This window comes from Anser brachyrhynchus (genome assembly GCF_964034855.1).
Source record: "Anser brachyrhynchus genome assembly, chromosome: 21".
NCBI lineage: Eukaryota > Metazoa > Chordata > Aves > Anseriformes > Anatidae > Anser > Anser brachyrhynchus.
The window spans coordinates 6,355,356-6,380,040 of record NC_137714.1 but is presented as its reverse complement, the minus strand read 5'-3'; the positions used below and the strand labels follow the sequence as shown (position 1 = coordinate 6,380,040).

General features: G+C 41.3%; 2 protein-coding genes across 4 annotated transcripts; one reads left to right on the top strand and one right to left on the bottom strand.

Moving 5' to 3' along the window:
• The first annotated feature begins 365 nt into the window (after positions 1-365).
• Positions 366-24,485, top strand: SDF4 (stromal cell derived factor 4). 3 transcript variants are annotated; one of them, XM_080563898.1, is made up of 7 exons: positions 366-511; positions 10,376-10,742; positions 17,943-18,079; positions 18,568-18,681; positions 21,256-21,414; positions 22,541-22,716; positions 23,726-24,485. In XM_080563898.1, exons 1-7 carry the CDS (start codon positions 478-480, stop codon positions 23,900-23,902), a joined length of 1,164 nt encoding a protein of 387 aa, XP_080420024.1. In that variant the 5' UTR covers positions 366-477; the 3' UTR covers positions 23,903-24,485. The 3 variants fall into 3 exon arrangements, with proteins under 3 accessions (XP_080420024.1, XP_080420026.1, XP_080420025.1); XM_080563900.1 differs by lacking the exon at positions 366-511 and adding an exon at positions 8,934-9,055; XM_080563899.1 differs by lacking the exon at positions 366-511 and adding an exon at positions 9,362-9,531.
• Positions 3,663-8,922, bottom strand: B3GALT6 (beta-1,3-galactosyltransferase 6). Its single transcript, XM_080563903.1, has one exon. It carries the CDS (start codon positions 8,548-8,550, stop codon positions 7,504-7,506), a length of 1,047 nt encoding a protein of 348 aa, XP_080420029.1. The 5' UTR covers positions 8,551-8,922; the 3' UTR covers positions 3,663-7,503.
• Positions 24,486-24,685: the final 200 nt, after the last annotated feature.

The following is a 24,685-nucleotide window of genomic DNA, read 5'->3' as shown; positions in this document are numbered from 1 at the left end:
AGGGCAAGCAAGCAACAGAACCGAGGGATTCCAAATAGATCATGCTTCTTCGAAGTTCTGACTCAATAACAAATTTAACAATTATTTGGAATTGTTTATGAAAAATGGGAAAGTTTTATTTTATTTTTTCTTGTGGCAAAGACGCAAAACGAAGCAAGTGCATTACATATTTGTGAAAGATTTTAGGTTTGGAGAAAATGTATTTAAAACCAATCAGAATACACATTCAATTGCGTCAGGGAAAAATAGACAATATCCACCTGGGGATGTCCCTTTAAAATAGTTGGGTCTAATCCTCATCTGTAGCTTGTTAGTTGTGTCCCAGCTGTCAGAAATAATGTGAGGACCAACCAGCCTTTTTAAAAGCAACCAGAAGAGCTCTGTGGGTTTTTTACTGGTGTTGTTTTGTTTGGTTTTTGTTTGTTTTTGTTTGGTGGTGATAATAGGCATCAGCCTGTGGGGACAGCATGGGGTTAAATGGCTCCTGATTTGCAAGACCTCCTGGATAAAGGTAAGGCAGAGAAATGGAAAGGATTGTTGTGGTGGGCAGGCTGATGGTCTTCAGGCAGTGTCCCTCTAGAGAGAGATGCCCTCTGGTGAAAGAGGGTGGGTTTGGGTTCAGAGGAGCCATGGCGTGTTGTTTGCCTGTTCTGGAGTCCTGTGCTGTGAGAAAATCTTGTGCGCTTCTCTGAAACCATGTTTTGAATATTTGGTGTTGTGCATTAGCTGTGTTCAGCTGGCACGACAAACGCCGCCCTATCTTGTTTGTTTCTATCCTGCTACGTGAGGATCTGCTTTGGAGTGAACAACCCCAGCACTCACACAAAAAGCCACCTGAAGGGCTGGTTTTTTAGGTGTAGGGGCTGACAGCCCCCACTGTAACTCGTTAGCAATCTGCTAAGTGTGCCTAGATATCCACAGGGGAAGTCATGGATGGAAACCGAGCTGACCACAACACCAAGCCACGCTTAAATGGCCTGGTTCTGCTGGCACAAGCAGGATGGACATCTGATGGATTTGTAGGGTTCTGGCAAGTTTCCTTTTGAAAGGAAGAACTCATGACTAGCTCCTTGTGTGTAAGATTTAGTTGGCTTTCTCTTCAGTAAGAAGGCAGCAGCGTTCGGGACAAACCACGAGGTCGACGGCCCCAGCGACCAGTTTCTAGTTCCTAATCTGTTGCAGGCCTCCTGTGTGGTCTGGGACGAGTCACCTCAGCCCTGAGCTGGCTTGTTTTCCTTGTGGAAATGAAACCCTGTGTGTCCTTGGACTCTGATTGTCTCTGTGTTTTTCTGTAATACATATATTCTATTTTTAGGCAGCTTTCTTGGTTATTGGCAGAAATCCTAACGTATATCTTGTTTGGTTGATGACCTGGGCAGTCTGTTTTGAATTAGTTCCCTTGACTTGCATTATTTGTCAGTCTTCTCTTCCTTATGTTCACTTCAACAGCAATTTGATCGCTTGTGTTGGAACTAAAACATCTAACATCATGCAGCAAAGTAACTCCTCATCTTAGCTTTAAGGCTTTGCAGTTGTGCCTTTATTTACTTTAGGTTGTTTGGCCTTGGAATGATTTCTGAGCTAGCTTTCTTTGGAGTTGGATGACTGAGTTTGAAACAAGACTTTGAGCAATGAGATCTTGCTGTGTCCCAGAAAAAATGCTTTAAAGGCAGGGTGGCTAGGTCCTGAGTAGAGCAAATACTGCGTAATTCATGGTGCCTCCCAGCAAATTTAGTTTAAAAAAAAAAAAAAAACTCAACCCACTTGATCCCAGTTTCCTCAGTAACTTTTAGGAATTGATAGAGACTGATAATCAAGGATCATTCATTTTCTATGACTCCAGGCACCAAGTGGGCTGAATAAATAGCACAGAGAAGGAGAATAAACATATCTGCCCTGACCCTGCATTGAGATCAAAAGCTCGCTTCCTTCTTCTTGCACAGATGTGGCTGTGTTTGCTACCTGAGAAGCAGCAGCAGGGCTACCGATGACATGAGCTCTCAGTTGTGTTTCTGAAGTATGTTTTCTGTGCTTCTCAGTGCAGTGGTGAAGCAAGGATGAAGGGTGTCGTACTGCCTTGTCCGTGGGGCATGCTGGCACTGCAGGGCTGAACACAACTTGACTTCCATTAGGAATGTCTCTATCAGTCCTGTGCTCTGTTTTCTTTCTTTTTGTAACTGGGAAACCTCTGAGGTAGAGGAATAAGATTTTTCCACTGTTTATTTATTTTAGTTTTAGCTAAGAGTAGGTCTGGGCACTTTGTGGCTGCAGTGTTTTCCTGGATATGATCATTGTGCTGGGTAGTGTGCAATACTGAAGTCAAGTTTCATTATCCCTTCTTGATGATACATAAATTGCTTTTTGTCCAAACGTAGATTAAACCCTAGTTTGTATTGTAAATTCAAAGCTGTGTACAGATTAAATTGGGAGGAGAAAGCAGCATTACTGGGGTCAGGGCCTTTGAAATGTTGCTGCATCTGATTCAGTGTAGGATGGGACAATTTTACTGTGGTAGCCCAGAAAAAAAGGGGAAACCAAAGTGTATGACAAGCCAGAATGAAACAGCTCTCCCATTGACTTGTCTGAAATAATTGCCAGCATGCAGAGAAGGGAATCTATTAGATGTTAGAGCAGAACCGATGAAGTTGAGTTGCTTCTTTAGTTGCACATGCCAGTATCAACTATATTAAATCCTTCGGCTTTTTCAGTGTCTTGCATATAACCAGAAAGCAGCTTTTCTTTGTATTGTAATATGCTACAGGGTGTCATCTCTTAAGGTTATGGTCTTCAATGGAAAATTACTGTCAGCTCTCTGGTCAGAATGTACTTGATTATAAACACCTCCAAGATAAAAACTTAATTGGAAACTGAAGAACTACTAGTGAGAGCCAGGACACTCCTGATTGAAATACATCTTACTCAGTCATCTTGTGCTTCTAAGCTGAGCAAGGTTGGTTTACTTAGCTAAAACCAGGTGTTTCTTTGGGATAGAGCCCAAAGTCTGCTTCCAAGGTTTTGGCAGAAAAAGAAGCGGGAATACACTCAAACAGACTAGCTAATTGATTAGAAGTTAGTGCTACTTAAACTGCTTGAAGTGTTGAAATTACTTGAGCAAATCTTATATTGAAAGTACTATCCAGTTTTTTATTAGTGTTGCTAGTTTTGTTTTGTCTTGTGGTTTGTTTATTGTTTGTTTAACATAAAACAGGACCACAGGCAGTGGTGTTTCCTGATGCCTAACTGCTTGGACTATTTCTTAGCTAAGTCTAGGATCAAGCCATTCTTAGCTGGAGAAACCTTCTTCCTGACTGCATTGCAGTTTGTCATGTCCCTGTATTACTACCAATGTAAAGCTAGAATGAAGAGAGAATTGTTTTTAGTCTGCTTAGTGGGCTGCAGCATGCATGTACAACCCAGCAGCTTTTCTCCTAGGTCACTACTTCAGTAAACACAACTTCTTTGTGCTGATACAGTACCTTGTCATGAGGGACTGAAGACGGAAAAAGGATCCTGGCATGCTTACCAGTTGTCATTTCTGACAATAAGTGAAGTGTTTGTGTGCAATTGCTTAAGGCAGAGCCAATACTCTCTGTCTTTCAGACAGTGGCATAATAAAACAACCACACTTTGACCTTATCTAAAACAGAACAAGCAATCACCTCTACAGCAAAAAGTCCTTTTTTTATTAAAAATCAGCACACAGATCCTTTGGCCAATAATGGCAGATGTGGAAAGACATAAATACCTATACAATATACTTACACAATTACCAAATGTTTTCATCACAGACAGCTTCAGGTTTCTAGCAGTTTACTCCCTATATAAATGCTGAGCAAATAAACAGTGCCACACCCTACCCCCAAATGGCAAAGTTATGTAGCTGCAAAAAAAAAAGTGCAATTTCATTCAATTGTTTAAAATATACTCGGCACAGTACCCCACGCTTATTCTGTTTCATAAAGGCACACTTATGTAGTATCCTTCAGCTTCACGTAGCTTGTAAGTAACAGACTGATCCATTTCTGTTTTAGTAGACATTACCTAAATAGTCTGTCTTAGAAAGTAGTAACTGGCATATTATGTTGGCATAAAGCAGGTCCAGTTCCAGGTAAAAGCATTTCTTGCACAGGTACATGTAGCAACAGATCTGAGTCTTGCAGGCAGTGTGATGTAAATTAAATACAGAGCAGTACAGGTGGTGACAGTTTGTCAAGCATACAGCGATACCGAGAATATACTTCAACTCTGATGCTGGAGCTGAACAGAAACTAATAGAAATGCAAATCTTAATCACCTTCCCATGCTGCTGGGCTTTTAATAAAATCTACAAAGCTAACACTGAATAGAGATCCCTGCCCCCCAGAACACTACTGTTAACAGATATGGAATACAAATTCAAATGCTCAAAATGAGGTATTTCAACTACAGAAAATGTAACGTTTGTCAAAAGTAGGACATGTAGGAACTGTATTTGAGCTGACTTCACATGAACAAAGCGAGACATTCGGAAAAGTGTTCAGCTACAGGAATAGTGTTAGAAGTTTGGTTTTCTTTGTTTTTAAATTGAAATTTTATTTTTGTGGAAGTTTCCAGTTAATTGGGATTAATATCTATGCAATATATTTGCAGTACGGGTGTCTACTAAGAAAACTAAAACCATACACCAAAGAGACAAGAACCTCTCAAGTCTGCCACGTTATTTTGTTTTGCAGCTAGAACAAAACATGAGCAACCTTAAAGAGAAAAGGGTATAATGAAGTTGTGTTAGACACAGACATCAGGTACATAAGAGGGGTGATATCAAGTATGTAAGAGTGGTCACCATCATTCCTCAGCTTCATCTTGCAAGTGTGCAGGCAGAGCACCTCGGCAGGCAAAGGGTTGTGCTGCTGTCGAGAGAGGTACTAAGCCAAGTACTTCTCCTTCCTGACACCTGTGTAAGAAACAGCTCAGGAGAATTTCATAACTCTTAAGTGTTTGTATGCATCACGTTTTCCATGTGCCAAAGATTGGATGGAGGTCCAACACTTCTCCTTCATTAAAAATTGACCCCTGTGGAAATTGTTGGGGGACAGGTAAGGGGAGTCACAGCCAGCAATGTAAACACCTCCCGTGAACACGGTGACTGGTAGGAATGGACAAGCAGCACTCTCGCTAGGCTGAGAGACACGCAGCAGACTTTTCACCTGCACTTTGGATCCCAGTACTTTAAATAATGGCTTGCACACCAACAAATTCAAGCACTGCTTGATACACAATTCTCATGGACGTTAAAGTACTTCCTTAAACAAATTTAAAATATGACACTTAACTACCTTACTTTTCCTATACATAATACATTTTCAATATTTATAAATACTCACATTACAAGCATTTAATCACATATATACACACAATACTAGTTTACCCCAAATAACAAGTAGATATTTTTAAAATGCAAAAACCAATTTAAATCTCCTGTCATCTTGTTAAATATGAAATCCTTGTTTTGGAATGATACACCTTGCTGAAAAGCACATCTGCCTATCTGCCAATACATGGACATGCATTAGAATGGACACATGCTACAAATAACTTATTTTCAGGATCTTAATTTGTTTTAGAATGAAGTCAAGGATTCAGGTTTTCAAAATGGAGAATTATCATCCTTGGCAAAAGACTCTTCTTAATCCTCAATAATTCAATCAAAACAAGAGAAGAATAACAAAATAACATACTTAGTTCCTTTGGTATGAACTGCTAACTCGCTGATTTAGGAAACAAAACTAGAGATACTGGCACCATTTTTTTTCCCATTTGTGCCTTCCTGCAGGTGAGAAGAGGCTCCAGCCAAGGCAGATGAGGAAATGATAGGAATTCCATGAAAGTGCAGTGTGCAACAAACAGTAAAACTGATCATTAAGAACGTACTGTCCAGGCATAAAAGTAAAAACTCTGGTTGTACTGTGAAAGATTTGTAGCTGACAAAGGGTATTGGAACTCAGTAGCTCTGTACTAATACTGGAAAAAAATACCTGTGTATTAGAGTATCTGCCATGCAAGTGTTTGAATTACAGTCTCACCTAAAAGTTTGAGGGTAAATAAAACAGTGAAATCGTATAAGGGATCTGTTCTACAGCCAAAAATGTCCTGTCTGCATTTACTGTTCAATACCGTACCTGATGCTGACAATTCCGTCAGCACTAGAATTATTTGTAGTGTAGACAGAACTAAAGGGAATAATCCCATTTACTGACATACCATTTGAGCAATTACTTAGACCTTCTGTAATATTCTTTGCTCTACTATGAGGTACTACTGGGGAGAAGGAGAGAATGTCACTGTTGGGAAATTGTTCTCCTTAGAGTGCCATGCAGCTCTTAAAACAGGAGAAAAGGTGGTCTTCAAACACCAAGGTTGTCTTAAATTTGGGGGGGGGGGGGGGATCACCCTTCCTTTAAATGATAATCAGGGCAACCTACTTCTCTCTTGACCACATATCAAGTCTACTTTCTTATCTGTGCTAGACATTTTAGGACAATCTTGCTTGAATTTTAAATACTCTCCACCAATCGAATCCTGCTAATTTACATTTTACAGAAGTAATCTAAAAATACAAATCTGAAGTCTATGACATCTGACTGTGTAGTAGTCTGTAGGATTATTTACTGTTGGGGGGGAATGTTTCTTCATACACAATGTGTCTGGACAAAAAGCTAAGAACAACACCTATGCCTAACAACTGAAGGCTTGCTTTGTAGTGTAACTATTTGGCCAAAAATAAGATAATTTGCTCTTATCTGCCAAAAACCATAACTCACCCACCTTTTTAAATACAGACTTACTCTGTAGCTGCCAGATAATTTACGTACATGATGTCTTGAAAACAACAGAAAGCTTAGAGACAAGTTACAGGTCTAATAATTCCATTCTGGTAAATCAGAGCACTCTCCGAAGACCTGACTTTCTCCCTCCCCTACTGTGAATATCTGATGCAAAATTGTTCTCTTTACTTCAATGCTTGTGTCAATAACCAGCCACCTGTTCCCACTGGCAACAGCAACTGATTTGCGGCCCCATTAGAATCTTCAAACCTTGCCAAACTGACACTTGTTTCTTGCCAAGAAATAAATAGCAGATGTTAGTTTCACAATCTTACAGATAATGTGAAGGCCTGTCATGATCTTTAGCAAATATATGTTCAAATGTAAAAAATCTTCCAGCAGCTTTTGATCCAAGTTATCTACCCCCAATTTTCGGTATTATCCATATTTGCAACCTATTATTTGCCTTCAATCCTGTAATACAAGCCTTTCCAGGTTTTTGCCATTTCTGTTTTATAAACATTTTTACATCATGCCACATCAGTAGCTCTTGGAAATTCAGGGTTTCATTGATAGTGACATAATGAATCGTGCGAAATCTTTTCAGTAATTTTTAAGCCCTAGTTACTGGGATTCTCCCCACGTAATGGTAACCAAGCTCAGAGTCCATTAACAATCTGCTTTTTATTTCCTCAGACTTTCACGGGATGCCATCCTTCCTTTGGCAACACTGTGAAGGTGGCACTCCCCAGTCATACATGTACGAAAGCCTGAGCTTAACCTCCTCCTTACAGAGCTTCCCTTCTTTAGCCAGGGTCTGGTGCTTTTCCAGCATGTCCTCAATGCTTTGCTTATGCGTTACTATGTACTTATTATTGCAACCCCGTGACTTATATTCAGTGTCAAAACGAGGGTCGTGCACTCTCTTCACATCAATGGGAGCCAGCCAAACCCCCAGGGAGACATCTTCGCTCTGCCACATGTTCAGGTAGTCTCTGCTGAGCCGCAAATAGTGCACCAGGTCTGCAGAAAGCACGTAACCACCACCCAGGGCATATGGTAGATAGTAGTCACAGAGCACCCAGGCGCTCTCTTTCCACTTGCCACCAGATTTCACTCGACCCCGGCCAGAAAAGAAGCCCCAGTAGAGGCGACGCGGCTCCTTGGCTCTCAGCTCTTCCACAAGTACATCCAAGCGTACAAAGGTATCATCATCGGCCTTCAGGGCAAACTGGAAGTCAAGGTGCAGATCCAGCCAGACGTACATGGCCAGGACTTTAGCAGTCAGGTTCTCATAGGAATCACGCAGCTCCGGTAAAAGAAGAAGGTCCCTGTGACGGCTTTGCTCTAGCTCCAGGCTACGAAGCTCCTCAGCCCCGAGCCCGCTGGTGCCAATGACAAAGCGGCTCCAGACGTCGTCGTGAGAAGGGCGGCCGGCCACTGAGAGCCACGTGCTGCGGATGATGCTGCGGCGCTCGGTGTACTTGGGCCCGCTGGTGATGAGCACGGCCAGGAACGCCGTCTCCTGAGGGGATGGCGGCGGTGGCGGCGGGGCTGCGGGTGGCTGTGCCCCCCTAGCCCCCCGAGGCGGTGGAGGCTGGTTGTGGGGGAGCCCTCGGGGGGCTGGCAGCGGCCGCAGCCCCTCGGAGGTGCACTTGGCCAGGTAGAGCAGGACCACGGCGAAGAGCGAGAGGCCGCCCAGGCCCAGGGCCGTCTTGTGGCGGCACAGCAGGCGCAGCAGCTTCATGGCGGTGGGGCAAGCGGACCCCGGCTGCAGCCCTCCTCTGTCCCCGTCTCTTCTCCGAGAGAGGACAGCCTTCCTCCGGGAACCCTCACCGCGCTTCGCCTGCCCTCGGAGGTGGCTTCATGGCTCCTTCCTGCCTCTTATTTTTTTCTTCCCCTTCTCCTCCGGGGAGGAGCTGCCCCAACCCTGCCTACCTGCTGAGCCCCCGGTGTGGGCAGCACCCTCCACTCCGCTCCGCTCGCCGCCTGCCGTGTGGAGGCCGGGGCGGGAGGCGGAGCCGCGCCTACGCCGCCTCACGGCGCCCGGCGGCCGCCATCTTGCGAGCGCCATCTTCCTGCGGCCGCCATCTTGCGGCCGCCATCTTGCAGCAGGGCAGGTGAGGCCGGGGCGCCGCCATTTTGGGGGCGGGCACGGAGGGCCAGGAGCTGCTGAGGTGGTCAGGGCAGGGGCAGGCGTCGCCGGAAAATCCGTACAAAAGGCATTGTTTTTAACGGTTCCTGAACGAAAGGTGAACGACGAGCACAAAGTTAGGGGTGTTACTGTGGCTAGGATAAAGGAGCTGGCAGGGAACTAGCAAAAAAAAATTCATTCACGCTTGGAGGGGAAAATCTACTATTATTAATTACTAATTATAAATTAAGGGAAAGAAAAGCGAAGGAGGAACTATGCTCGCTGCCCCACGCTAACGTTCAGCAGCGGGGGGGCTTAGCCCTGAGGGGAAATGGTGGCGGGGAGCTTTGCGGGGGGGGCGGGTGGTCTCCTCTTGCCCTACTCCAAGATGGCCGCTCCCCCTTCGCCACGCACGCCCTGCGCTTGACGCACTTCCGCCGCGGCGCTCGTCCGGCCCGGTCGCTTCTGTCCGCCCGGGGCCGCGGGGTGGGAGCGGGCCCGGGGGGGCCGCAGGGAGCTGGGGGCGCCCTGAGGAGCCGGGTCGGGGCCGGAGGGAGCCGGGCCGGGCATGAGGAGCCGCCGCAGCCCGCACAGGTACCGGGGCTGCGGGCTGGGCCCCGGCGGACGGGGTGGTGAGGCCGCCGGTGGCCTCCCTGCAGCCGCCCCCCCCAGGTCGTGAGGGGGCCTTGTGGGGTGGGTGGGTGGTCGGCGTCCTCCTTTCCCGCAGCTCTGTGAGGGTTTTGTGCTCCCAGACGCCGTGCCGGGGTTCTTCTCCCTTCCCCTGAGGCCTGTGAGCTCGGAGGTGGCGGAGGTTTTCACCCAGCAGCAAGCAGGTCGTGAAAAGGTGCCGCGGGTGGTGCTTTTCCGGCTGCTCTGCGTTCCCAGCTACCCTTAGAACCATAAAATCATTCAGGTTGGAAAAAACCTCTATAATCTTCACGCAGTGGAGCTTGTCATCCCCTCGGTCATTTCTTCCCCAAAACGCCTTGATGATGATCACCTTTCTAAAGGTTTGGTGTGCTGCTGTGCCCGTTTCTGCTGTTTGACAGTGTTAGGGGTGTTGCCACAGCCGGGCTGTGGCTGCCCACACAGGCAGGTGAGTGGTTCGCGCTCTGAGCTGGCCCCTTGCTGAGTGCTTGGGTTTTAGGCCTCCGGTCACCACCACCTGCTGTAACACCCGAAAATGGTTTTCAGAGCAGAGCTAGGCTGTGTACAGGATGTTACCTTCTAAAGTCTTCTGGTAGAGGTTAAAGTTGTACAGAGTGAAAAATGACAAGCTCAATTTCTCGTTCTGTACATTTTATTTAACAGGGATCTTTATTCTTTCATTGCAAATACCCGTGTTTATGTAGATTCATCTGAATTTTAGGAGACTTTATTAGTGACATAATGTTCTACAGTTTTGAATTTGCTTATGCTTTCCCCTTTTTGTTTTTAGGTCATTTAATCCATTCACGGTTATTTAATTGGCCAATATCTGGAGTAAAAAAGGACAAAATGATGTCAAGGCAGGCCTTCCTCTGCAGTTTGGGATCTCTGTATTTGTCCCTTCTGTTTGTATTTCTTCTAATGGATGTTTATGCAAGGCCTGCAAATAACTCAGCCCTCAAAGAAAAGGCAGCTGACAGTAAAGATGAGAATGAGATCTTGCCCCCAGATCACTTGAATGGGGTCAAAATGGAGATGGATGGACATCTTAACAAAGAATTTCATCAAGAAGTTTTTCTGGGTAAAGAGATGGAAGAGTTTGAGGAAGATTCGGAACCCAGAAAAAATAGGAAGAAGCTCATGGCCATCTTTTCAAAGTAAGTTGCATACACTGCCAAGAGAAGTGCAGCCTTTTTCTGATCTTCAGAGAAAAATTAATAAATTCTTATTTAATACTAAAAAAAAAATTGTCCTGGGGGGAAGCATCGTTCTGTGAGCAGTGTGCTCGCCTTGTTAGGATTGTAACGTACCTGTACCAAATGTTTTTAGAAGCAAGAACGTGTTGGCAGTCGGAATCAGTATTCAGGATTGGTGCTGTCATCTAGTAAAACTTATGACAAAGCACGTTGTATCTGTGTGACAATGCCTGTGTAGCTTATTAGGGTCAGAAAAGGTAACAGTACTTTTCCATAGTGTGTTGGGTTTACGTGGCAAGGTTTTTGATAGCGGGGGGCTGCAGGGGTGGTCTCTGTGGGCAGCTGCTGGGCTCTGCTCCATGTCAGAGAGGAGCTGGCTCCAAAAGGGACCCGCTGCTGGCCAGAGACGAGCCATGAGCAACTGTTGTGCCTCTGGGAGAGCAGATTTAAGAAAGGGGGGGGGGGGGGAACTGCTGCGCAACAACTGCTGGGGGAGCAAGGAGTGAGAACCAGCCCTCCAGCCCCCAAGGTGAGTGCAGCAGGAGGCAGGAGGTGCTCCAGGCACGCAGCAGCAGTTCCCCTGCGGCCTGGGGACAGGCCCCTGGTGGAGCAGGCTGTCCCCCTGCAGCCCACGGGTCCCACATGGAGCAGATCTCCACGCTGCAGCCTGTGGAGGAGCCCCCAGTGGGAGCAGGTGGATGTGGCCTGGAGGAGGCCGCGGCCCATGGAGAGCCCCCGCAGGAGCAGTTTGGGAAGGATGGCATCCCGTGGGAGCAACCCCACGTGTCCTTATCTCAACCTGTGAGCCTTTTTTTTTTCCAGCATACTTTCTTCTCACCCTCTCCTTTTGAGAGGGGGAGGGAGAGAGCAGTTCTGGTGAAGTTCAGCTGCCCAGCAGGGTGAAACCACAAACCACCACACCTAGGTTCCCATCTCAGTGAACCTGTGAACAGTGAAACCATGTTTGTAACTTAGATTAGAATTAGTAAGATAAGGTTTCCTTACTGGTAGGATGCCTACGCAGTTAATTGGAAAAGTAGGATTTTGTTCCATCAGTAAGCTCTATTGCTTTGCTGTAAGTTTGGTTTCAGTTGCCATTCTAAGTTTCTTTTTTCTCATTTGGGCTTATATTCCCTTTGGATTTTGTTCTTATTTCTCTTGTGGCTTCTGCTAATTACTGCAGAGGAGAAAACAGTGAAAAAGATGCAGTAGGGAAGCCAGAAGGGGAAAAGAGACAGAGACAATGGCGTAAGATGGCGATAAACAAACTATAATAATTGCTTTCTGTTCATAAAACTTTCTGCTGGATGCTAAGTGTTTAAAATGTGAGTGTCTGGAAATACGTGAAGTTAAAAATAATTGTCTAACTGCATATATCAAGAATTCAGAAGTTGACATGAGAATAGAAAGGTTCATTTTTTTCGTAGCATTTTTGAAAACTCGATATAGCTGTTTATTAGGTGTAAAAAATTAACTTTTAGGCATTAAAACTTTTCCTTTTGTAAAGCACTTGTGTTAGAAAAGGTTTGCGTCAGCTAATGCAACTTCAGTAGGTAATCAGTTGGAGGTCAGTAAACAATAAAAATGAAAACCAACGTGTACTTGTAGACACTAGATGGCAGAGTTGGCTTTATTTGCATTTTTGCCATTGAGGATTAATTTTACTAGAACAGTTCGGATTACGCTGGTGCTGTTACTGGTGGTGTGGGGACGTGCGTATATGTGAGATGAAGTGAGGAGGCTTAGCAAAGCTTTTTTTTTTTTGCTAAATTTTCATTAGTGGGGAAAAAAATACCAGTAATAACACTTCTTTTTTTCCTGATGTTCTCCTGAGTGAAGGCAGCTAAAGCCAACAGGACAACCAGAGTGCCTTTTACATTTAGAGTACTATTACTTACTATGTTGATATTCAGACCACTGACTTTATTGGTAGGATGCACAAATAGCTCTTACTTGGGGCTGGAAGAACAAGTGGCGTTTTGTAGTTCTGTTTCAGTTCCTGTAGTCACTCTTTACTGGCATTAATTGTCTACCAAACCGGTTTGTTGCAAGTTAATCCATCCAAATGTAAATATGAGGATTGTGGTGAGAAGATTACATTTTCTTTATTGCCGTATATGTGTTTAGTGGAAACGTTTATTTGGTGGTTAGTATATCTCGTTCACAATCGCAAACTCTGTTTACTCGTTTCTGCCTGTTTTGCTATGAAGGAGGTTGTTTTAGGCAGCTTAAAGCAATTGGATTAGAGATCAACTTCAGTCAGATCTTTAAAATTACATTCTATTAGGTGATCACATTAGAAATGCCTAAATGCGTTCTGAGGAACTTGGTTGTTTCCTAGACATTCTCTTAAAGGCTGAGTGAAGAGAGAAATACTACGAGCTTCTGAGAAAAGCTAGTATCTCACAGGTGTCCAGATGCTGCGGAAGTATTTTCTTTCAAGGCATAAAGAAAGCCTGCGCCGTTTTTTGTTAATGAAAGCAGAGGTTCTGTGGTGTGTCAGGATGCTCTAAAGTACTCAGTTCAAAGCATAAACCCTTGTCTAAGGGGTTAGTGAAAATAAAGGTGAAACGTGGAAGAAAAGCTTCCTGAATGATGTTTTTCTAGTTCTTACATGTGACTGAAAGAGCAAGTGGCGTTTCAGAATTCTGTATTTCAGTTTCTTTCGTTGCCCTTTACTGGCCTTGCTTGTCTGCCAAAATGGTTTCTTACCAGTCAGTCCATATTTCCACTTCATCCTGTGAAACTGGGGCATGGTGCAGAAATCCTGAGCACATCTTGTTAGTCTTAGCCAAGGGTAAGCGGTCAGGTACCTTTGGGCAAAGCAGATCTATGAGAAGTTCTTAAGTGACATGCTTCTCTTTCATCCACATCCAAACTGGAATTTTTAAAAAAGTGGGGGAGCTGAAGTCTGCAGTTAAATTAGCTGTGGATCTATAGATGATTCTCTTGCAGTGTGCTGTAGTTTAGCGTGTGTAGGTGAGTGTTGATGGGAGGGAAGGAGGAGGAAGGATGTTGAAAGCAATTGACTGTACTTACGGGGATGTTGATTTCACTAAATCGATGGCATTGGGTACTAGAATTCAGTTTTGGTGAGGTTTTAAGGGAAAGTTGTCTGGTAAATTGACTCACGTCTCTTCTGTACTAAGTACATCAATTCAAACTGATAGATTCATCAGTTTTGTTCAGTAATGTGACGTAAGTGGCTTTCTGTCAGGATGTCTGTGGTGATTGAGTTCCCTCGGTGAGTTTGAAAGTTGAGTACCCTTCTAGGATTTGCATTTTGCTGATGTTTTCAGTGACTTACAGGCAGCCCATAGTTGTGGTTTAAAAACGAAAATCTTTGTGTTAGCCAAGTGCCTTACTGTGAATTTGTCAGGTCAGAGCCTTAGCTACGTCTGTCAACTATTACCATGCGTAGATACTTTCTAATTTTTTTTTCCTCATTTAAAATTAATAGATTTATCCTTTGCTAAAGCAAAACTCCTTCTGAAACCCACAATGCCTCTAAGTATAGCTCTCTTGAAATTTACAGCTGTGACCTTTTGCTTGTGTTCAGACCGCACGTACAGAATGGTTTTGGCAAGATCCATATCCCTCTTCCCCATGCCCCCTTTCTTAGTTTCAGGTTTGTCTCAGCTTAACAGAGTTCTCATTTCTACCGGTCTGCCTCCCGTCCGTGACGGGAAGATGGTGCTAATGCCGGCCGATGTTGGACAAGAAGCAGGTAGAATTAAAAAAAAAAAAAGGGGGGGGGGGAGAGAAGGGATGTTTTAAGCTTTGTTTTGGAATCTCCAGGTTAGATCTTGGATTTATGTTGTTCAGTTAAGAGAGAGTAACGTGAGTACCTTGACTTATATTTTCCTAACGTGTACATTCAAAAATGCGTCTGATAACTTCTGTGTATCTCTTACGATTTAAGTAATGCCTTGCTTTGAATTCTGGTTAAAAAATATTTTTTTGTCTGCTTTTCTTTATTTGGATGAATCAGAAGCCAACTCTAACTTTGTAAGTACTTGGTGATCAAGGAAATCTTTTATCTGTAGTCCTTTAGGTAAGAACACTGCCACCTTACAGCCACATGCACACCCGATACATCAAGCAACATTGCAGTGTTGTCATTTAGGTACCTGAAGACATGAATCTGAAAATCCGAGTGGCCAGCTGTTTATTGATAATACTTTCAGACCTTTTGAAAGATGGCCGCAGAAGTCTGATTTTTAATGGCTTGTGGCTGAGAAACAGGGCTGAAATGTCTAAAAGCTGTTCTTCCAGGCTTAACATCTATCTTCAATGCAGCCATTACTACAGGGCTTTAAGGAAAGTTTTACAATTATCCTATCAAATGGAATATTCACAATACCTTAGAGTAAGAAACAAGTTAATGTTTAGTCTGTGAATAGATAACAAAGCTTGAATAGTCACAGATGTGTTAACATTGAATTTAGTATTATTAGAATCTGATATGTCTGATACACATACTACTGAAATATATTAATATTAATGGTAGTTATCACATTGCATAAACTGTTTGGGCTGTAGTTTATCTGTAATTTTCCTTGGGAAGAGGCAGATGAACAGTAAGGTAAGTTTCTCTGTAGTCTTTGTTTCTGAGTTCAAAGTTGTGCTAACAGTAGTCCCTGCTGTATAGAAACTTTTTCTGTCAAGTCAGGAAATAGTACGCTATAGACCTAAGTTTCTGCAAATTAGAGGTGGCACGCTCTAGCTGAAAACTTGATAATGCTTCTTGTAGAAGAAGTACAACCAATATTATTATTATTATTATTATTATTATTATTATTATTTTGGAGCTGGTATATCATGATGTTTTGAGAAATTGTCGCGAAACTTCTCAACACAGATTACGGAGGAAGATTTGAGCAAAGTTGTCATCTGTGCTGATGATCTTGCTTGGATTCAGATTGTTTTAACTTAAATTATTTCTTGCCAGTTCTTGTTCTTTGGTAATTTCTGAAAGACTCCATAACAACATACTAATATTCACGAATATGTTTAGAGTGCTCAGGCATGTCTGCCTCAGAGAAGTGGTTCCCCATCAGCTGGTTATCAAATTGGTTCTCCATGACTTGCAGGCATAGGTTTGGAAACACAATTATCTAAGCTCTTCATTATTAGTGGAAATGTTTTTGGTAGCCTGTTCTGAGTGAGATGGTTACCTAAGGAAACATGGACAGTCTTTTTTTCTTTTTTTATTCCCTTAGATGTAAGCTTGCTAGAGGACCATATCGTATGTTTTACACAACTGTAAATGTTCCTCTCAAAAGCAGCAGTGCTGTTTATGGACACTGAATGGATTTTATCTCGCCTTATATAAGGGATGCCTGTTTGTTCATGAAAATCTGAGTCACTGGAGACTTCTTGTGAACTATGGTAGCAGAACAAAGGTGTATGTTCATGAACTAGAAGAGCAATGAATGGGATGTTTGTTACCTTAGTTACAATGTGATTTAAATGGAAAGTACAGTTTGGAAGCAGTCAGTTTGATAGCTTTAATCTAAAGAAATTAGAATGTAAAATGTTGAGGGGGGGGAAAAGGCTTTGTTTTCTCCTTTTTGATAGTACCTACTGCATTTCAAAACCCCCATCTATTTACCTGGTAAGTGCAAGGTGGTGCAAGTGGAATGTGACCGTTGTACTGGTCTTGCTATTTACTGAAAAGTTGCTAACGCTGAGTCAGTGCATGTATATATATGTAGAAAGATGTGGTTACAGTATTTAAAAACACCAACACTGCACTTAATAGTTCTATGTCTTATATGATCAAACGCTAGAGTTGTTATTTGTCTTCAGCTTTTAACATTTAGATGACATTTAAATGCAAATCACACTTAATAACCTGACTTTCAATGATAACACTTCAGTAGTGCTAAGACTGATTCAAACAGATAAAGTCAGTCGTTTTTTTAATTGAACAACAGTGCTTGTGGTGTGTTTTAAATATAATCTTGCCTATTACATGTTACTAATGTCTTTCCATTTTTAAATATTACATCTTTAATAAATACTTTATATGCTAAAAACCTTTAGAGTGGCAGGTTATTACTATTTTTTTGTTACTTGTATTTGTTCAATTGTAACTCTTTTGTTCTTTTTAATGAAGTAAGCATTAATGGAATTGTTTGTTTGGCAGTCTGTCTTGATAAAGCAGTATTGGTAGTGCATGAATGAGAACAGTGGAGGTTGGACATCTACTGACAATTTAGCCAGTGTGGCAGAAAAAGTATACAAGTGTTTCCCAACAAGTCTGTAAGTGTTGTTCAGATACACTGTGTGCAGGCATGTATTTTTACAAAACACAGTGAGCCTAATAACTGTAAAAATAATGGGAACAACTAAATGTGCTCTTTTAAGAATTAAAATCTATCACCTGTAGTATGTTACCAGAGATCAAGGGATCGTAGAGGAAGCTTGATTTCCGCTCCCCTGCCTTGCTTACAAGTAGCAGAAAGTATTAAATAGTTGGAAAGTCCTTGCACTGAGGATATTCACCTTATATTTTCATTGTTTTTGATGCTTGCAACAATTGTGATGTGAGCTAGGCACACACAGAGGCAGCTTGTCAGTAAACATCAGAGATCTTAGAAAATCAAGGGAAAAAGGACCTGGAAAGGTAAATTGAGAGGGACTTACTGGTTTGGGAGAATGATAGGGAAGAAATTCTTCCAAGTAGTGACAGTCTGCAGCAGCTGGCCATTGACAATTCTGAACCATTAGGAAGTGAGCTAGTATGGAATGAGCAACGTCTTTGTAGTTTTCTCTACTTTAAAAACGTGTTCAAAAATAGAATATCAAAATGAGTTAACTTACAGCAAAGTGAAGTAGGGCTGAATGTTTTTGAACTAGGTAGTTACCTCGATGTTCCTGATTTGAGAAAGATGGGTGTGAAAAACAAGGAAACTTTCTACCCTGCATGCTTAAGTCCAGAGTGTATACAGTCATGTGTTTAATTATGAAACCATTTGTTAACTTGCTGCTTGTTTAATGTTCAAAGAATCTGCAAGTTCTCAGACATGGTTATAAATATACTACTTTTTATAGCAACCTAGGTTTGTTATTGTTGAATGATTGGGTTAGAATTCACAAATACTCCCCCAAATCAAACAACAAAAAAAAAAAACCTTGTCTACTATTCCTCCATAGGGTGGATATAAATAATGATAAAAAGATAGGTGCTAAAGAGATGCAGCGCTGGATCATGGAAAAGACGGATGAACATTTCCAGGAAGCTGTGGAGGAGAATAAAATGCATTTCCGAGCTGTGGACCCTGATGGTGATGGTAAGATAGAATGTTTCCTCCATCTCCTGATGACATCCGAAGTCAGCTGCTAGCTGGCAAACTGACAGGCTGCTCGTTTGATGTGCTGTGCTAAAATCCTAGTTGCTTTGGACTGCATGTGATCCTTTGCCTTTCAAGAGTTTTGATCCATACAGAAGACAACAGAGCAAAGAAGTAATGTGTTTGTCAACACTGTAGTTCTGACTGCTATCTTATTTCTGTTGAATTCATAGGAAATCCTAATTGGCTCCCTCAGGGATGAGGCGAGGATCGTGACATAAATAGGTGATTTTCACAAGGCTTATCTGCTGTAAGGAAACATGAAAGTGAATTGGGGGATAGCTGTCATGTTGCCATTCATAAAGCTTAGTGTAGTGGTTATAGTGCCAAACCAAAAGATTTTAGCACATGCCATTTTAAGAAATGAGACCAAAAGTTCACCATTTAACTATATAATGTCATGTCTGAGATGCAGTTCTCTCTTACAGGCCATGTGTCCTGGGATGAATATAAGATCAAATTCTTGGCAAGTAAGGGATTTAATGAAAAAGAGATAGCAGAGAAGATCAGAAACAATGAAGAGCTGAAAATAGATGAAGAAAGTAAGTGGAGACTGTTGTTGGTGAATGTATGTTTTTCTTCTACTCTCCTAAATCCTGAATGTTAACTGTTCTTAACGTGAGATGAATGTTTTAGCTGCTCTGCTGCCTCTATGCAAACATAAAATGTGTAAGTCATAAGACAGAAATACTTCAGTTCATTTTAACTCAATTCTGCACGGTCAACACTCTGGATAGAGGTGTATATACTAAAAATCTTTGTTCCTTTTTTGTTACCCTCTATTTGAATAGTTACTCATGTTTAATGCTCTGCTAAAAGGTGTTAACCTGTGTTATCTGTGGACCATTCTCTTGTTAACTGGGGGTACCAGGTCCCCTTTTGCTCCAAATGTAAGGAAGCTGGGCATACTTGACTTCTGAAGTTGAGGAGGGGCATGTGTACTATCAAACTGTGTTGTGGTTAAATAGGTGTGTGCTCAGGCACTGCGAAGAATGCTAGAAAATAGCAGAAGGTTGCCTAACAATTGTTTCGTGTTTCATCTAAGCTCTCTATTGAGAGATTCTTTAGGTTAGTGAGATTAATCATTTCTTCCTTATTACTTTTGAAACTTTCATTTGAATTTGACTTGTTATAAACATGGTAATGCTTAACAGAGTAACCTTCCCCCCCACTACCCATCTAAATGCATTTACTGTTAAGTAAAACATGAAGCCTTAGCCTTTCCTTGCAGGAATTAGTCATTTAAAAATGGGTTATATTTTCCATTTATCAAAAAGCAACTAAAATGCAAATGGGCCTTTTGAATTTTATGGCGGGGAAAACACCTGTGCAGCATGTTCTATGGCAGTGTGGTTAACTACAGTTTACAGGAATGCTCATCAGATAAAAGATTTGCTGAATAAGGAAAGCGTGTGCATAACTTTTCTACCTAGGTAGCAAGCCACCTTGTTTGGGAAAACCAAATTAGTTATCTACCGCTTCCTGAGGATGATAGGCAAAACTTATTTTCATATGCCAGTGTTGTGTAAAAGCTTTTTGGTTTTTGTTTAATTGTCTGCATAATAGAATAATAGAAGCAGATGATGATCTCTAGCATGCTACGCTTTGGAAGCCAAGTCAAAACTGGGGACACAACTTTATATTTAGTTTATTAATATTTTATTTATTTATATTTAATTTATATTTACCTTAGGCAGATAACTAGTTTTGAACTGATGACTGATATTTGAGTTTTGTTTAGGTCTAAAAAGGAAGGCAGGAAAAGGGAGGCTGTCTGTTTTATAATATTTGGAGTTGGCTACACCATGATTTGATTATTCTGTTCTAACTGGGGTTTTAAATAATTCAAACTTAACATTCACAAATGTACCTTCAGATTCATATTAAGACTCCGAAGGGTGTCTGTATTCTTCACCAAAAAAAAACCAACATTCAATGAAGACTTAAATCTTAATTGCAGCTATAATTTCAAAAATGCAGATACTGCCTTTGCTGCTTCTTTTTCTTATAACTCATGCAACCAAAAGCATGTTGGAGATATTCAAGACGCTTTATTGTGCGATGATTGTAGTCTTTCAGAGTGTTTTTAAAACTTGTGAAATGCAAATGCTTCATATTCATGTTTGTTAGTATATTTTGCAGATAGGGTGTGCCACAGGCTGTATTTTTCTTCCAGTTTGTCATTTAGAAAATGCCTACACCAGAAAAAGAATGCTCTGTACAGGTATTTTTTTCCTGTTTGGTTATGTTCAGGACCACTGGTTGCATGTCCTGTTCATGCTGTGTGTAGCAGGGTGGTTTTTCAACAAGTCAGTGGCATAGTTTTAGCGGAAACTCATCTTCAAATTATGATTCTCGGTTGAGCTTAGGAAAATCTCACTTAGAAAGTGCTTGTTGACATGATGTAAGATGAAATAGGTGGAAATGTAAAGTGATTGCTGCTGATGTTGTCTGTTCGTACTTGCATTTGTTTTTTTGTAGCAAAAAAAAATTCTCTTTAATTATAGTAACAATTAAAGCATGTATGGTTTAGGTCTGAAATCTGATTGCATTTTGATACAGAATAGACAAGGTAACTAAAAGGAGTAATAAGTACTCATATCCTGAAGTGACTGGAAACTAAAATACATTTCTTGGTGCTTACTTAACGTTTCCAAACTTTCTTCTGTAGCACTGCCTTCTTATGTCTCTCATAGTTGTAAACAATCAAATTTTTAGGCTGAAATACTGGATGCTGTTTCTGAGTCAAAGGATATAGGTTTTCTGGGTAGGAGATTCTTTTGGATTCTGAACCTTTGACAGGGTAAAAGAAGAAAGGGGGAGCAGGGCAGTGCAGAAGTCGTCTTATAGTGTTCCTTGTCACTTCCTACGTTGAAATTTTGATTCAGGTGTAGCTAAGTATTTTCTTCTCCTAATTTCAGCTCAGTGGTTTGGTTAAAGGATCTTTCCTAGTGTTGCAGCAGTAACTTGTCCTTTAGCATCCTCTTTCCCTAGAAGTTCAACTGTCTAATAACTGGCTCATAGGTCATCCTTGTTTAAACAATTGAGTAATAGGGGAAGGTGTATTTTAAAAACTGTCTACCTTAAACATAACTGTTTTAATCTTAAATTTCTAGCACAGGAAGTTTTAGATAACCTGAAGGATCGATGGTACCAAGCTGACAACCCACCTCCTGATATGTTGTTGAATGAGGAAGAGTTCTTGTCCTTTCTTCACCCAGAGCACAGTAGGGGAATGCTGAAGTTCATGGTCAAAGAAATCATCCGAGATTTGGGTATGCCATTTTAAAAGATGTTTTCTTCAGAGTTGTTTACTTGCAAACTGTTTTGTTGGGTAGATGTTAGATTATTGGACTGCCGTGGCTCAATCTGAAATTTTGGCACGTTTTGTTTGCTCTGTTTTACACATTCTAATATGACATGTTAAGAAAAACATGCTGTAAGCACAAATATTGGTATATCCATGGAGTTGTCTGTGCATTGAGACTAAATTCAGTCTCTGCTTGTTGAAGAACAGCACAGCACTATATGTTACGAAGGTATTCTGAGTACTTCTTACAGAGCTGATCAGCTGCCACTGGTTCACACTCAAGTGCTACTGCATCATAGGGTCTCTAGCAATAGTAAAAAAAAAAAAAAAAAAAAGGTTTGAATATTAAAATACTCTAAAATATATCAGTGTGAGTGTTTAATGAGGTATTAATTACTTTGTACTTCTGCAGTGTAGCAACCATGTAAGAATTGACATACACTTAAGAAAACGGAAATAGTTGAGGTTTCTAAGAAAAAAGTATTTTTTAAAAATTCATAAGTATTGTCAACAAATGTTTTTTTCTGTTGAGTGAATAGTTATGCATATTCAAAACTGCTAGAAAAAAAAAGAAAACAGTGAACTTCAACTTTGCTAGTAGTTAGCTTAATAAATATGAAGAGTTTCCAGTGATGCTTAAGTGTTATGTGAACAGACAAAACAATTCCAGTACACGGTCCTTTATGAATATTAATTTACTTGAATGCTGATATAAGGGGAGACTGCACACAGCTGTCAGAAACTTTCTGTTGCAGCAGATTTAGGGTGGAGGAAAAAAAACAACACGGCAACATCAATAAAATAAATAAATGTCCAGCCTGTCAGCTGATATATCTTCCAGGCCCAGCAGAGTTCTTTGTTTTTTGTATATTGACAGGTATGGTTTTTAGCTTTCTAAACACCGAATGGGTACCGTAACAGTTTTCTCCTAACCAAGCTGTAAGTAGTAGCTCCTATTCTCTGCTGTAGTCAGGACTGTGGACTGCTGAAACCAGACCAGCTGTGCTAGTGACAACTCTGATGTGAAGGAATATCTCATTTTCATGGACGTTAAGCAAATACTTTTCAGTTTCTATATATTTCTGTTGTAGATCAAGACGGAGATAAGAAACTTACCCTTTCAGAGTTCATTTCATTGCCTGTTGGTACTGTAGAGAACCAGCAAGCTCAAGACATTGATGATGATTGGGTAAAAGACAGAAGGAAGGAATTTGAGGAGGTCATTGACGCAAACCATGATGGTATTGTCACAATGGAAGAGCTGGAGGTGAGTCTCCATCAAACAGTTCTAGTTTTTAAAATCAATAGGTGGTTTTTAAGTACAGGATTGAGACCGCTTCAGAGAATATGAAGTCCCGAAATATTTGAGTTAACAGTACAGGATGTGTGTACTGTTTTGGATTATAGTATTGTGCAACAGTGCTTGGAGTGGGATGTCGTACTGCCCTTTCTCGGAGAAGGGGGAGTTTACCTAGCGTAGTTATTATTCATAGGTATGCATTTAGGGTTTTTTGTCACACAGACACTTGCATGGATATGTAGTGCATGAAAGCGAGTCACAGATTTCATTAGGTGCACTGGTGAATGGGAGAATGAGTCATACTTCCACTTACAAAACAAGTAATTGGCAAACTGTATTCATTTAAAAAAAATCAAACAGGCAAAGTGAACAAACCTTGGGGCCTCAGTAGCTTAGAAAATAGCAGAGAGCTCTATCTTTCAGAGTGTTTTTTGTAAGTTACGTTTTAAAGTGTGGTTTCTAGATTGTGGCCTTTTTAGGCTTCTGTTTGCAGAAGGAAGGATTTGATGCTTAATTTTTGAGACTTCCAACCTGGGTGGTTTAAAATGGAACAAGAAAGTTCTCGACTGAACATCCTCCATAAAGGTTATGTCCAGAAACAAGAAAATACAGGAGGTGCAGAAAGACACTGTGCTGATTTTAACTTTGAATTTATATTTCTTCACAAATTACCAGGTTTGATGATGGGTTTATTTTGTAACCAAAATGTCAAAAATGTTTGTGGGCACTGGCGCAAACTGAGAAAATTTGTATTTGTTAGAATGGACAAGGAAGCAGTGAATGGAAAAATAGCGAGGAGGGGGATGTAAGCCTGAACCAAAGATGTGCTAACACTTTTTTCTGTGACTTATGTTTGCTTTGGGGTGGCTTATGTTGTTCTCATAATTGTTGAAGTTTACATGGAGCCAGGGTGCATGGTCCTGGTGTGTGGAAACGTGTTCTTGGTTATTGAAAATGACTGATTTTCTTGTCCTAGGAATATATGGATCCTATGAATGAATACAATGCCCTAAATGAAGCGAAGCAAATGATAGCAGTAGCAGATGAAAATCAAAACCACCACTTAGAGCTGGAGGAGATCCTAAAATACAGCGAATACTTCACAGGCAGCAAACTTATGGACTATGCACGTAATGTCCATGAGGAGTTCTGACCCTGCTCGCTTTTCCAGAGTTCTGAAGCACTTTCCTGCTTTCAAAATAAAAATAAAGGAATAAAAACCAACACTCACAAAGAGACAGAAAATTTCCTTGCTGCTATCTGTGGTTATATGCGTACAGTGCATTGTACTAGACTAAAAAAACTTCCGTCCATATAGAAGATCTACAGCTTTGCCTTCGGTATGTTTAAAAAGAAAAAAAGTTGATTAAATAATGAGGCAGGTACTGGACTGTGTTGGCTCACCCTGTTTTGTACAGTTAATCCAGCTGAAGTTTCAGCTGCTTTTTGCTAATTGTATTTGGTGGAGGTATCTTAAATATTTAACTTTTCTTGTTGCCCTCTTAGCTGCCGATCCATGGAAATCACAAGTAACACTGAAAGATGTTGGCTTTTGTAAAGGGGTTGTGGCTCAGATACGTGTGTTCTGGCCTCTTGAGGATATCCATACATAGACTGATTGGAAATACTTTTGTTTTGCTCAGCAAATTATACATTTGTATTTTGTTTATGGTCATATCCATTTCAGAATGTTTTAGTTATGGAAATCAGTAAATTGTATCAGGTTGCTGCTGCCCGGACTGTTCTTGCTGTGTGTGTTTTTTTCCAGTCATGCTCAGTTCTTTTACTGTCCCACTGCTCTGTGTAGTCAATACACATTTAATGGTTTATGTAATCAGTATCAGTGGGTTCCTTGTTTTTTGTCATTGTTTGTGTCTCAGGAGTTCAGTTCTTACTGGATTTTACTTCGCTTAACGCTGTTATTAACTTGCTATAT